Source organism: Muntiacus reevesi, chromosome 8 (assembly GCF_963930625.1).
Source record: "Muntiacus reevesi chromosome 8, mMunRee1.1, whole genome shotgun sequence".
NCBI classification, from domain to species: Eukaryota; Metazoa; Chordata; class Mammalia; order Artiodactyla; family Cervidae; genus Muntiacus; species Muntiacus reevesi.
This window is the reverse complement of record NC_089256.1, coordinates 61,268,050-61,282,799: the sequence shown is the minus strand read 5'-3', so window position 1 is coordinate 61,282,799 and position 14,750 is coordinate 61,268,050. Positions and strand designations below refer to the sequence as shown.

The following is a 14,750-nucleotide window of genomic DNA, read 5'->3' as shown; positions in this document are numbered from 1 at the left end:
CAGAAAAATAAACGACCCAATCAAAAAATGAGCCAAAGAACTAAACAGACGTTTCTCCAAAGAAGACATGCAGATGGCTAACACACACATGAAAAGATGCTCAACATCACTCATTATCAGAAAAATGCAAATCAAAACCACAGTGAGGTACCATCTCATGCTAGTCAGAATGGCTGCTATCAAAAAATCTACAAACAATAAATGCTGGAGAGGGTGCAGAGAAAAGGGAACCCTCTTAAACTGTTGGTGGAAATGCAAACTAGTAGAGCCACTATGGAGAATAGTGTGGAGATTCCTTAAAAAACTGGAAATAGAACTGCCATACGACCCAGCAATCCCACTGCTGGGCATACATACTGAGGAAACCAGAATTGAAAGAGACACATGGACCCCAATGTTCATTGCAGCTTTACAATAGCTAGGACATGGAAGCAACCTAGATAGATCTCCATCGGCAGACGAATGGATAAGAAATGGGGGACACATGTACAATATTGTAAAATAATTAGCCTCCAATTAAAATAAATAATTAAAAAACTGGCCAGAGCTTATTTAAATTAAAAAAAAAAGAAATGTAATAGGAAGTGTCATTAGTGGATTTTGGGACACTAGAAATGATCCTAAAAGACTGGTTGGCCATTTGAATTAGTTAGTTGGATGAGGAGTTATGCTTCATTCTGTATTTTTAAGAAAGCCATTTTTAAAGTCCAGTATACTGTGAGTTTTTCTTTTTGGTTATTGATACATTTCACCCCCCATGAGGAATCTGTGCTGCGCTTTGTTGCTCAGTCGTGTCTGGCTGTTTGCAACCTCATGGATTGTGACCCACCACACTCCTCTGTCCGTGGGGATTCTCCAGGCCAGAATACTGGAGTGGGTTGCCATGCCCTCCTCCAGAGGATCTTTCCAACCCAGGGATCGGACCCAGGTCTCCCACATTGCGGGTGGATTCTTTACTGTGTGAGCTGCCAGGGAAGTCCAAGAATACTGGAGTGGGTAGCCTGTCCCTTCTCCAGGGGATTTTCCTGACCCAGGAATCAAACCAAGGTCTCCTGCATTGCAGGCAAATTCTTTACCAGCTGAGCTACCAGGAAAGCCCTGTGAGGAATCTAGAAATACAGAATTCTCTTCAAGGGAAGCAGTCCTTTTTTGTGTGAAACACAAACTATCTTTTAAAGTAGAATATTCAGTAGCTGATGTCTCATCTGTTGGTAGATTCCTTTTTTCCTTCCAAAAATATGGTTAAGGAGGAATTTTCTGTTAAAATCCTTGTTCCTTTTTCCTGCTTTGTCTGTCTTCTGTCTTCCTGCAGTCCTTCCTATCCATTCACTAAAGTTTAGCCTATAAATTGTGGAGCACTGGTGATTTATTATATCCTTTGTAAGAGAAGTTCAGCATACAAACAGTATGATTGACGAGTATTGCAAAATGAATTTAGTCCATTCATTTAGCTTTACTGGAATTTAAGTGACTAAACCTGTCATCTATAGAATTTTCTTTAACTATGCTTAAGTCCACCATGTTTCTAGGCCCCACTGTATCTCTGACTTTGGATTCCTTTTCAGACTGCTGTTTCAAATCAACCTTCTCATTTGATCCCATGTCTGTCTTTTATTGTGATCCACACAGTCAAAGGCTTTGGCATAGTCAATAAAGCGGCAGTAGATGTTTTTCTGGAACTCTTGCTTTTTCGATGATTCAGCGGATGTTGGCAATTTGATCTCTGGTTCCTCTGCCTTTTCTAAAACCAGCTTGAACATCTGGAAGTTCGCGGTTCACGTATTGCTGAAGCCTGGCTTGGAGAATTTTAAGCATTATTTTATTAGTGTGTGAGATGAGTGCAATTGTGCAGTAGTTGGAGCATTCTTTGGCATTGCCTTTCTTAGGGATTGGAATGAAAACTGACCTTTTCCAGTCTGGTGACCACTGCTGAGTTTTCCAAATTTGCTGGCATATTGAATGCAGCACTTTGACAGCATCATCTTTCAGGATTTGAAATAGCTCAACTGGAATTCCATCACCTCCACTAGCTTTGTTCGTAGTGATGCTTTCTAAGGCCCACTTGACCTCACATTCCAGGATGTCTGGCTCTACGTGAGTGATCACACCATCTGGGTTGTGAAGATCTTTTTGTACAGTTCTTCTGTGTATTCTTGCCACCTCTTCTTAATATCTTCTGCTTCTGTTAGGTCCCCACCATTTCTTTCCTTTATTGAGCCCATCTTTGCATGAAATGTTCCCTTGATATCTCTAATTTTCTTGAAGAGATCTCTAGTCTTTCCCATTCTATTGTTTTCCGCTATTTCTTTGCATTGGTCGCTGAGAAAGGCTTTCTTATCTCTCCTTGCTATTCTTTGGAACTCTGCATTCAAATGAGAATATCTTTCCTTATCCTTTGCTTTTCGCTTCCCTTCTTTTCACAGCTATTTGTAAGGCCTCCTCAGACAGCCATTTTGCTTTTTTGCATTTCTTTTTCTTGGGAATGGTCTTGATTCCTGTCTTCCTGTACAATGTCACAAACCTCCATCAATAGTTCATCAGGCACTCTATCAGATCTAGTCCCTTAAATCTATTTCTCACTTCCACTGTATAGTCATAAGGGATTTGATAGGTCATACCTGAATGACCTGCCTGTTGAGAAGCCTGTATGCAGGTCAGGAAGCAACAGTTAGAACTGGATATGGAACAACAGACTGCTTCCGAATAGGAAAAGGAGTACATCAAGGCTGTGTATTGTCACCCTGCTTATTTAACTTATATGCAGAGTACATCATGAGAAATGCTGGGCTCAGGAAGCACAAGCTGGAATCAAGATTGCTGGGAGAAATATCAATAACCTCAGATATGCAGATGACACCACCCTTATGGCAGAAAGTGAAGAAGAATTAAAGAGCCTCTTAATGAAAGTGAAAGAGGAGAGTGAGAAAGTTGGCTTAAATCTCAACATTCAGAAAACTAAGATCATGGCGTCTGGTCCCATCACTTCATGGCAAATAGATGGGCAAACAGTGGAAACAGTGGCTGACTTTATTTTTGGGGGCTCCAAAATCACTGCAGATAGTGATTGCAGCCATGAAATTAAAAGACACTTACGCCTTGGAAGGAAAGTTATGACCAACCTAGACAGCATCTTAAAAAGCAGAGACATTACTTTGCCAGCAAAGGTCTGTCTAGTCAAGGCTATGGTTTTTCCAGTGGTCATGTATGGATTTGAGAGTTGGACTATAAAGAAAGCTGAGCACCTTAGAATTGATGTTTTTGAACTGTGGTGTTGGAGAAGACTCTTGAGAGTTCCTTGGACTGCAAGGAGATCCAACCAGTCCATCCTAAAGGAGATCAGTCCTGAATGTTCATTGGAAGGACAGATGTTGAAGCTGAAACTCCAATACTTTGGCCACCTGATGCGAAGAGCTGACTGATTTGAAAAAACCCTGATGGTGGGAAAGATTGAGGGCAGGAGGAGAAGGGGATGACAGGATGAGATGGTTGAATGGCATCACTCAATCGATGGACGTGGGTTTGGGTGGACTCCGGGAGTTGGTGATGGACAGGGAGGCCTGGAGTGCTGTGGTTCATGGGGTCACGGAGAGTTGGACACGACTGAGCAACTGAACTGGCTGACTATCTTTTCTTTCTGTCTGAATTTATGCTGACATCATGGCTACTTCCCTTGGTATCTCAGCTGGTTTCTTCCATCCAGGGCCCTCTTGTTTCTTTGCTTTCTTTTTTTTCTAGTTTGTAATACAACTGTTTCTTTCTCTTACTTTCCAGGCTGCTGTCACCCTCAGGGGTTTTTCCTGCCTTGGCCTCTCCTGGTAGCCTCTGGCCTTGTGCCTGATGATTCATATCTGTTCCTAGACTCCTCTCAGGTTGTGTTCTTAGACTTCCTCTACCCTTACTGAATTCACGTCTGTCCTTAGTTTTCCAAAAGCACATCCCACTGAAAGTTCCTTTCTCCCTGCAGTCTTGGCATCCCCTCTCATTATAGTAATTCCAGGCCAGTGATTCATAATGAACATTTTCACTTTAAAGCATTCTCTCTTTTCCTCCATTAACTTAAACCATGTTATTCTTAAGTACGTGGGGGTCTCAGTTACATTTTAAACTTTTTATTTGGGAAAATTCCAGACATAGACAAAGTAGAGTATATTGAATCCTCGTATACCCAACTATCAACAGCAAACCAGTCTTTTTCTCATCACTCTTCCTTTTTATTTCCTTCACAAATTACATTTTGACTGAAAATTGTCATCTGATTAGCAGTCACACACATTCCTCTTTATTCACTAAAATTATATAAAGTCAGATACAATTTTTTTAAGTCTTCTTAGTAGATAGTTTAAATAAATTTGTCACCTTTGGATTGAATATAGTTTGTTTTGTTTTTGCCAGAGTGGAGGAATGAGTGTGTTTAGGGGTAAGGAGTGTCCCTCACAGCCTTTGTCAGGTAGCAGTCCAGGGTTCTGGCGTTAATACTGTGACATCTGTCAAATCACCTTAGTTCCCTGTCTGTGAAAATAATGACACTGGATTATATGGTGTAAGTGTCTTAGCTGTAAGTATTCAGTGGTTGAAAGTTTAATGTAGGTTTTAGTTGAATTTTTTTCTTTTATAGTTTAGAATTTTAGCAAAATTCAGCATATTAATTTAGCATTAAGTGAGGAAATATAAATAATCATCATAAACATGTAAGTTCTAACTTACCCATTATGGGAGAACTTCCTTTTCTAGAATGAGAGCGTGAACATGGACTAATACATTAATATCTGCTTTTCCCTAGAGAGCCTCCCTTTCACTTGACCAGAAGAGGCTGGGGTGAGTTTCCTGTCAGAGTTCAAGTTCACTTTAAGGACAGCCAGAACAAGCGGATAGATATCATACATAATCTGAAGGTATTGTAACAAGACAAAGCATCCCTCCCCAGAAATGAAGTGTCTCTTTTCACCTGCACCTGAAGTGGTAGGTTAGACCTTCTGAGAGAAGTTAACCACAGAGAGGAGGATAGCTCTGCTTGAGTGTGTTCTGCTTACTGCTGCAGCATTTGTCCTCTAAATGTTGAGGAAAGGGTCACTTTGCAACAAACTGTATGTTCTTTGAAAAGATGAGCTGGTTGAATAATCAGAAGACTTGAATCTCTGATCAGAGCTCACTATGACTATGTTACCGGAGGCTAATAAGTAAATGAAATCTTCTCCTTTTTAATCTATATTTTACTTTTTTATATCTTAATTTTCTGTAGAAAGAGGCACAAATAATAATCCTTGCCTATTTATCTCCTAAGGATAAAGATAGAAGTGAACATATTTGAGAAAATACAAAGTCCTGTGCAAGGTTGTAATACTTTTGGAATCCTTAACTGATACACCCACATGGTTTATTGTGTAACCATTATAAATCTATTTTACAAAGTGTTTTCTATACATGGGAAAACTACCATTATAGTAAGTGAAAAGCATAGAGTATAAAACTATGTATATAGCATGAGGTCAACCAAGATTTTAAATAGATGAAAAAAAACACAAATATACTAAAAAGTTGGAGTAATTGAAGTAATGACTTTGTGGGCAATTTCTCCTGCCCCTTTTTTCTGTATGTGTGTGTTTCTTTTCCAATTTATATAATAAGCATTTAGCATTCATAGTTGGAAGACAGCATTTTTGTAAAATACCCTTATGCCCCTCTCTGTACTAGTCTCATGTACATTTTTTGTCTGTAAGATATATAATCCTAATATTGAACTCCTTCCAATGTACCCTTACTTTGTGGTTTACCACATTATTCCCATTAATTGCTTTCAGATGAATCTGAGTACATTTTCAAAATTCCCTTTTTGTTCCCTTTGTTCTACAAATGTACCCTTTTCAACCTTAAAACCTCCTGAAATTTGTCCTCCACTGTTGGTAAACAGCACTGCTAAACTTCATGTTTAAGTTATTTTCTAGAGATTACTGTAAAACAGGGTCATCTTACAACCTCAGTGAAGAACTGAAACCAAATAAAGAATATTTAGCCACTTTGTTTAGTCGGGCAGGATATGTTCCCACTTAGAGGAAGGTCTGAAATAATCTTGCTTTCCCCTTATTTTAAGTACCGCACTTGCCATCTTATATTGCACTGGGTTCAGCCTGCTCCCTAAAATAAAGGGAATTGTTTGCATAGTTTTTATACACATTGTATTGTCCTTATCACTTAGAGTTTCTGGTGAATGAGACAGTTTTAAAACAGCAGTATTTAAAATGTTACCAGATTTTTCTCAGTTTTACTATTTATCATGTATTGATTGGCCTTGAGAACTTAAGCACCTCTGTTGTAATCATTGATCTTTATTTATACTGGAGTATCATATTTCCTGCTGTTTCTTTGTTAACTCTCAGAACCGTCTTTGTTTCATCCCTCTGTGTTCTAAATATTTATTCACTTGCAGACCATGACTCTTTCTTCATAATTTTTCTTATAGACTATCCTTCACCCTTCCCACTCTTCTTGGCTGTTAGTCTACTCTGTCTCCTGATTAGCTTTTTTATTTCCAGTCTATCTCCCTTCCCCTCAGTCCATTCTGTACACCACTGTGAGATTATTATTCTTCAAACACGAGAGCCTTTATGATATTCCTTTCTGAGAAGCTTTGATTGATTATCTGTTTTCAAGTTTAGATTCCCCTGCCTGCTATTGGAGACTCTTCACATTTTGACTTGACATATTTCCCCTAAATTATCTCACACTAATCTCCTGTGTGAACGTCCTGCTCCAGTCAGATCAGTCTCTGTTCATGTCCCAGAGATACTTTGGGCCTTTTCTGACGTCGTCTTTTATCCTCTTCCCTTCTCATATGCCGGTGTGGATTCTTTCCATTCTTTAAGTTCCTGTGTAGCTTTTCTTGGTTATTAAAGTCCACAGTGATCTGTATTCTGAGATTCTGTAGTATATAACAATCTATATTTGATACTGTAATAATTATCTTGCATACTAAAGACTCTTAAGAGTTGTGTAATTTCCGGGATGAATTCACATATCCTGCATCCCTGGATAGTCATCTAAACCTCTCCTAGTCATCACCACGGAGCACATTAATTCCTCATTCTATTTATCCATTTAGTAAATAAACTTTTGGAAGTTTCTTTTCTAAATTTACTTAAAACTGCATGACCCCTGCCCCCCTCTTCTAATCTTGATCTCATTTATCATTGTTTGATTTCTGGAATAGGACAGAACAAGATTTTGTTTCATTTATTAAGAATTCTAAAAATGTTTATTGATAACTTTCATAACTCTCTTTAAATCATTCCAGTCAAAACCTGTTCTTGTAACATTGCTTATGTGCTGTGCTTTCCAGTTCTCTTGCCATCTTGATAATAGTTCTGTTTGTCAGTGTCTCGCAAAACAAGGTCCCACAAATAAAATATAGGCCAGTGCAGTTTACAGAGAGACTGTTATTTCTGTGCTCTGGAGAACATGAAAATGGATATAACCTTAAAATTGCCCCTATCTTTATAACAGTCACCCTATTGGTGAAGGTTTAAGCATTAAAACTCCAGATCTCTTCCATGGGGCTACTGTAAATCTACCCTATATTGCCTTTTAAATTATGAATACTAGTCATCTCTGTGTTGAATGCTAAGGAACTCAGCCAAACTTGAAATCTACCTCTTGCAAGCCTTCGTTGTTGTTGTTTAGTCGCTAAATCGTGTCCAACTCTTTTGTGACCCCATGGATTGTAGCCCTCCAGGCTTCTGTTTCCATGGTGTATCCCAGGCAAGGATACTGGAGTTGGTTTCCGTTTCCTTCTCCAGGGAATCTTCCTGACCCAGGGATCAAACTCAAGTTTCCTGCATTGGCAGACAGATTATTTACCACTGAGCCATCAGGGACGTTCTTGCAAACTTTTAAAATTTTATATTTACTAACCTATCCCTGGCTTCATATTTTTCCCCTTCACTCCCCTCTTCTCCTCTCCCCTCCCCTCGGCACTTAATCATTTTTACCTACTGATCTTACTGTGTAAGGTTTATGTTGGCAAGCTGCCACAAATCCTTTTTTAACTTTTAATTTAATTTAAAATATAAAATGCAAGAAAATGAACATACCTTCTTTGTATGTAATTGTAAACTTTTTTGTTTATATTATTAACTTTCCCTCAATGTATACTCTTCTCTCCTCTAAAATAAATCATCCATGATGCAAATATATTGGTAGTTACTAGTATTGCTTAAATTTTCCTTCACTTTTTTCCAAAAGTGCTTAGTAAATATAACCTAAGTATTGTGCCATCACACTGCATGTATATTTTTATAGCCTGTCTTTATAACTGCTTATATATCTGAGGTTGTTTTATTTATTCAGTTTTTCTCTTAGAAAATTGAAGGTTTTTATTGATGTGGTAAATCAATAGTTTACATTATGCAAAAGTAGATATTATGAAAGGAAGACTTGAAGTGAAAGGGTTTTAGATAAGATTGTATCTTAAGGTTTATAAGTAAGCATAGTAAAACTTAATACTCTTACTTCTTTCAATAGCTGGACAGAACTTACACTGGCTTGCAGACTCTTGGAGCGGAGACGGTAGGTTATTTTCTTGAGGTATTATTTGGGAACAAGTAGAATGAAAATTGATCTTCATTTTTAATTAGGAAAAACATGAATGCTAAATTAAAAAAAGTTTCTCCCCCCATTTTTATTTATTTTTAAAAAATTGTGATAAATTTACACATAAAATTTACCAACTTAATCATTTTTAAGTGTTAAGTGGTATTAAATATATTTACATTTTCGTGCAGCTGTCACTACCATCCATCTCCAGAGAACTCTTTTTATCTTGGAAAACTGAAACTACCCATTGATAATAACTCATCCTCTGTCCACAACCCCTGGCAACCATTCTTCTACTTTCTCTGTCTATGAATTTGACTGCTCTACCTTATAAGTAGAATCATGCAATGTCCTTTTGTTTGGTGTGACTGCCATATTTCACTTAGCACAATGTTCTCAAGGCTCATACACATTGTAGCACATAGGAATTCTCTTATTTTTAAGGCTATAGTCTCTCAGTCACAGCCAACTCTTTGTGACCCTGTGGACTGTAGCCTGCCAGGCTCCTCTGTCCATGGGATTTTCTAGGCAAGAATACTGGAGTGGGTTGCCATTCCTTTTCCAGGAGATCTTCCTGACCCAGGGATCGAACTCAGGTCTCGTCATTGCAGGCAGATTCTATCGTCTGAGCCACTGGGGAATCCCTTTTTTAAGGCCGAGTAACGTTCTGTTGTCGGTATATATTGCATTTTGTTCATCCATTTATCTACCAATGAAAGCACTTGAGTAGCTTCCATCTTTTGGCTATTGTAAATAATGCTGCTGAGAATGTGGATCTATCTGAGTCCCTGTGTTTAGTACTTTTGAGTGTATAACCAGAGGTGGAATTTCTGGATCATAAAGTAATTCTATTTTTGATTTTTTGAAAAACTGCCACACTGTTTATCATAGCAGCAGCACCATTTCACCTTCCCACCAGCAGTGCATAAGCATTTCAGTTTCTCTACATCTTTGTCTGCACTTGCTGTTTTCTTTTTTTTTGTATTATCCAGTAGGTGTAAGGTGGTATTTCATTGTGGTTTGGGTATACATTTCTGTAATGATTATTGATGTTGAGCATCACTCAATGGTTTATCGCCCGTTTGTATATCTTCTTTGGAGAAATGTTCATTCAGATCCTTTGTCCACTTTTTAATTGGATTGTTTGGTTTCTTGTAGCTGGTTTTTAGGAGGTCTCTCAATATTTTCGATATTAATCTCTCATCAGCTATGTAATTCACAGATATTTTTTCCCATTCTGTGACTTTCCTTTTCGCTCTCTTATTGTATCCTAAGATGCGCGGAAGTTTAAAATTTTGATGTAGTTTATGTGTTTTTTTTTTTAATCTGTACATTTTGTATCATACCCAAGAAATCATCGCCCAATTCAGTGTTATACTTTGCCTCTATATTTTCTTCTGTGAGTTTTATTGTTTTAAGTGTTATGTTTAGGTCTTTGATATACTTCGAGTTAATTGTTCCATATGGTATAAAGTAAGCACCCATCTTCATTCTAATGCGTGTGGATCTCCAGTTTTCTCAGCAATGTTTGTTGAAAAGACTATCCTTTTCCCAATCAGTGGTCTTGACACCCTTCAGAAAATAATTTGGCCATATGTGTGAGAGAGATTCTTTTTTGTGTGTGAGAGTATATTCTAGCCTAATGATCTATGTGCCTGTCTTTATGCCAGTACCACACTCTTTTAATTACTATAATTTTGTAATAATATCTTTTGAAGTCAGGAGGTATGAGACCTTCAATTTTGTTTTCTCACCCCATCTCTGCCCGCCCCGGACCTTCCCCACCCACTTTTTAGTGTTCATGATATAGTAGCAGTAGCCATTACGATGAGAGTTAGCTAAGTTAAACCTTACTCTCTTAATGGAAATGTGCTGTGTTAGGTCAGAACATATTTATTGATCATGTACCGTATGCTAGGCACTGGTTCAGGTACTAAGGACACGTAAATCAAATGAGAGCAGCTACAATTCTCGAAGGGTTTTATTCTTGGTTGTGTTGAGAGTGGGGAGAGGGTATATAGTAAACATAAATGCAGATAACATAATTTCACTTACAAATGAGTTCTATAAAGAAGAGAATAGCTGGGAGACAAGGGAATTGCTTTTGCTAGGTTAGTTAGGGAAGGCCTCTCTGAGAAGGTGACTTTTGATTGAGACCTAATGGTGAGAAAGAGGCAGTCATGTGAAGATTTGAGGGAAGAGTGTTCTAAGGTACAGAAACACTAACTGGAAAGTCCCCAGTTTTATGATTGGTTTCATTGAGTTATTTATTAAGCTAGATTAGATTATATCCTGGGGTAAATCCTTTAGTTATTGAGATTGAAGTATAACTAGGAATCATTTGCCACATCTCTTAGAGCACCATGTTCTGAGATGGATTTGGGCCTTTCTATGACATTGATGATGGATTCATGAACCCAATTGTTGCACGGTTGTGTAGGTAGTGGATGTTGAGCTCCATCGGCATTCTCTGGGAGAAGACTCCGTTTATCCTCAGTCCTCTGAGTCAGACATCTCAGATGCCCCACCATCCTTGCCTTTGACCATTCCAGCCCCCGTGAAAGCGTCCTCACCGATAAAGCAGTCACATGAGCCAGTACCTGATACCTCTGTGGAGAAAGGTAATATATATTTTTCCATGTATGGAAATACATTTTACCTTGTATGGAGCGTTCCTTTCTCTCACTTGATAGTGAACTGCTGTCTTCTGCAAGTTAAGAGTATATGGAAAAGAAATTTTCCATAAGTAGGCATGCTGCTCTCCTACAGAGACGTAGTATGAAAATAGCCAAGTCCTTACTCTTCTCAGAAAATTTTTTTCATAAAGTTTTGTCAACATTTCATAGAACCTAGAACTCACTGAGAAAAGCATATTTATTCTTTTGATGAATATAATGGTTTCCTCTGATAGATACAGGAAGACTTTCTTGTTTGGACCCTGATTGTGTGAACAAGAAGCTTGAATATTAAGTATCTAATCTTACTTAAAATACAATATAAGATTTATTATCATGCATTTTGACCATGGCATCGTTTCATTTAATAGGTATATAAGCATATAATAAAGTATTTTGGTGTTCACTTATGTAACACATATAAATACAATATAAAATTGATTCTGAATCATTGATTTAATTGGTAAGCCTACATTTTAATGTGTGTTAATATTTTAGTTCTTTTATAGAAATCTCAACTTCATTCCTCTTAAATTTTAGTTGCATCATTTTTATGGGCATTTAATAAAACAGGATGTCATTAGATTAAGCATGTGCTTTCTTTTGAGTTCTTCCTCTTTGAACAGTTTTTCAATTCATATATAAAAAGTGGGAGAACATAATGAACTTGTGTAAATTTTATTATATATACTGTTAATATATTTTCTGATTTTTTTGAAAGAAGCATTTTAATGAAATATGATTGTAGGTGTGATATTTACATTTCACCCCCAAATATATAAAGCAGTATTAAATACCTGTCTGCTCTGTTTACTAAATGGCTTAGTTATTGAAATGATAAGAAATTTCAGAGTGATTGATGACTTATTTGCCTCTTTCATTTCAAGAAGGATTCCCAACCAACACTGAAGCTGAGAGACACACTACATTTTATTCTTTGCCATCTTCATTGGAACGAACACCCACCAAAATGACAACATCCCAGAAGGTTACCTTTTGTTCTCATGGCAATTCAGCTTTTCAGCCAATAGCATCGAGCTGCAAAATTGTGCCACAAGGTCAGATTCCTAACCCTGAGTCACCTGGAAAATCCTTCCAGCCTATCACCATGAGCTGCAAGATTGTCTCAGGTATGCATGGTGTATGTGAAGTTGGTGTGTTTAAAAATTGTTAGAATGACAAAGCAAAGTGGTTTTGGTTGTTTGTTTGTTTTTTAACTTCTTCTTAGCAGGATTTTTGTTTAGTTAGCAAGCAAGTTAGGGACTTCCCTGGCAGTCCAGTGGTTAAAGCTGCACTTCCACTGCAGGGGACACAGGTTTGATCCCTGGTAGAGAACTAAGATCCTGCATGCCGCGTGGCAAAACAACGAACCAGACAACAGCAACAGAAAACCCAGAAGGTTAATCACTATTGCTTTGCAAAGCCGAAGTGTCACAAAATAGAAACGAGAGTCATCCATGCAGAAATGATTGAATGAGGAAAGAAAGAAAATTCAAGGCAGTCAAATTTTCATCTAGAATCAGCACAGGTAAATTGTTTGCTAGGATGTCTGATGGAAAGCTAAGGTAGGAATTAAGTTCGAGGATTATATTTGGAAACCAGAGTGACTAATAACAGAGAAAACTTAGTGGCCTTTGGTTTGTAGTTGAGCTTCAGGGGTTGGTTTGAAGTTGAGATATCTTTTACGCTCACTAGCCACACTAGAAATTTACTCATTCCTTTGATCAGTAGGTAGTTCTGAGGCTTCACTTTCACTGAGGTTGAATTATCCACTTCATCACAAGTTTTACATTTATGTTAGGTAAACTTCTAGTACAAATATGCTTTATAGTTTTGGCTGTGCTGCCTCAGAGAAGACATGAAAGAAAGTCAATAGAAATACCTAGGCAGACGGAGGACTCTATATAATACTTAAATGAAGGGCGGGGGGTATTCTTCAGTGCTAAAAATAGCTAAGCAGAAATATGATCCAAGTCCTTGAAACTGATGATAGGTAAAGAATGTATAATTTTACACCCCACCCCACCCCCAATTAGAAGCATTTTGGAATTTGCTGCTTCAGAGATGGAGTTGCCTGAATATGTAAATTGTTTTGAAGTTTAGGGAAACTCATGAATGACCGATTTGATCACTGCCAGTTGAGGGTGTTTAATGGTGTGTTGGTTGGTAACCTTTGAGAGTGTTCTGTGGAAACATGGATCTCTGGATTGTGTCTGTGACATGGTATTGAGAGATACTTTTGGGTGGGTGAGTTTCATATTTTCCTATCAGAAATTCATTGCCAATCAAGACTTGGTTCCTAAGTTGAGATGTTCACTTAGTGATTTCCTTCCTCACTGTAGTGTCTTCAAGTGTAACCAGTATTATAACAAGTTGTTGTTACCTAGGGATTCAGCAGTTCCACACTTATCTAAGCACTTGGTTTTGAACTTCAATGTGCTGCTGGGGGCTCTTGTTAAAATACTGATTTATATCCAGTAGATCTAGGGTAGGACCTCAGAATCTATTCCTAACAGGCTCTTTACTGCTGTTACTGCTGCTTCTGCTGGTCCATGGATAAGGATGTAGAGAGTGAAATACTCTAGTCCCTGGCCTCAGCCGCTGCTGCTGCTCCCAGTATCTGAAACTTAAAATTTCATTCTCTCTCCCAGTTTGTCACCTTGATCCTGGTGGCTCTGCCCCTCTTCCATTTTCTTTAGCATCCTCTTAGATAAACTGAATATATCTATTTTGTTTAGTTTATTTTGTTTTTCTTTTTCATTAATAAAGGTTCCCCCATATCAACCCCAAGTCCTTCGCCATTGCCTCGAACCCCAACTTCCACTCCAGTCCATGTGAAGCAAGGCACTACCAGTTCTGTTATTAATAATCCTTATGTTATCGTGGACAAGCCAGGGCAGGTTATTGGAGCCTCCACTCCTACTGCAGGTGTGTGTTTGAACTGAACAATAATCATGCAATCCCCAAGGTGACTTAGTAGCCAGATAATGGGAGAATGAAATCTTCAACCATGAATAGGAGGAGGGAATATATAAGAGTGACTCCAGTGCTCTTTCTCCGAGAGAAGATTAACTTTTTGTTAAAGTTGTGTTTCTAGAAATTAAGTTTTTTTTTCTAAAGATTCAAACTGAGTCATAATTAATTTTCTAAAAAGAGAAAAATGTAGATTTTATTCTCATTTAGAAGGTATTTTTTTTTGGACAATGTGGTTATTAAATTTTCCAAAATAAGCCTTAGAACAGGAATAGCTTTCCAAGCCATATGTGTTTTTCCTCAGTGATGAAGGTAATCTTTACTTTTCCACGAATTAGATAAAACTTGCAGGTGGGAAGGAAACTGAACTCTATAGTTTTTTTTTTTTTAAAAAACTGTAATGGGAAGAATAAGAAGTCTTTGGATTCTCTGTGCTTATTGTAACCTCAAGTAAATAGAGTGCTTTTCAGATTTCTTTGAGGTACTTAAAACATTTTACTTATTCTTTTCAATCAA

At 37.7% G+C, this 14,750-nt stretch overlaps 1 protein-coding gene across 7 annotated transcripts in view; it reads left to right on the top strand.

The window, feature by feature from the left end:
* Window positions 1-14,750, top strand: part of YEATS2 (YEATS domain containing 2) — a 97,137-nt gene that overhangs the window by 39,676 nt on the left and 42,711 nt on the right. For 5 of the 7 annotated variants that reach the window (XM_065942996.1, XM_065942992.1, XM_065942993.1 and 2 more), the window contains 5 exons: window positions 4,781-4,892; window positions 8,515-8,563; window positions 11,031-11,207; window positions 12,149-12,391; window positions 14,031-14,189. In XM_065942996.1, coding sequence (XP_065799068.1) covers window positions 4,781-4,892; window positions 8,515-8,563; window positions 11,031-11,207; window positions 12,149-12,391; window positions 14,031-14,189 — 740 coding nt within the window. The remainder of the gene's footprint in view (window positions 1-4,780; window positions 4,893-8,514; window positions 8,564-11,030; window positions 11,208-12,148; window positions 12,392-14,030; window positions 14,190-14,750) is intronic. The other 2 variants (XM_065942994.1, XM_065942995.1) reach the window with 2 other exon arrangements.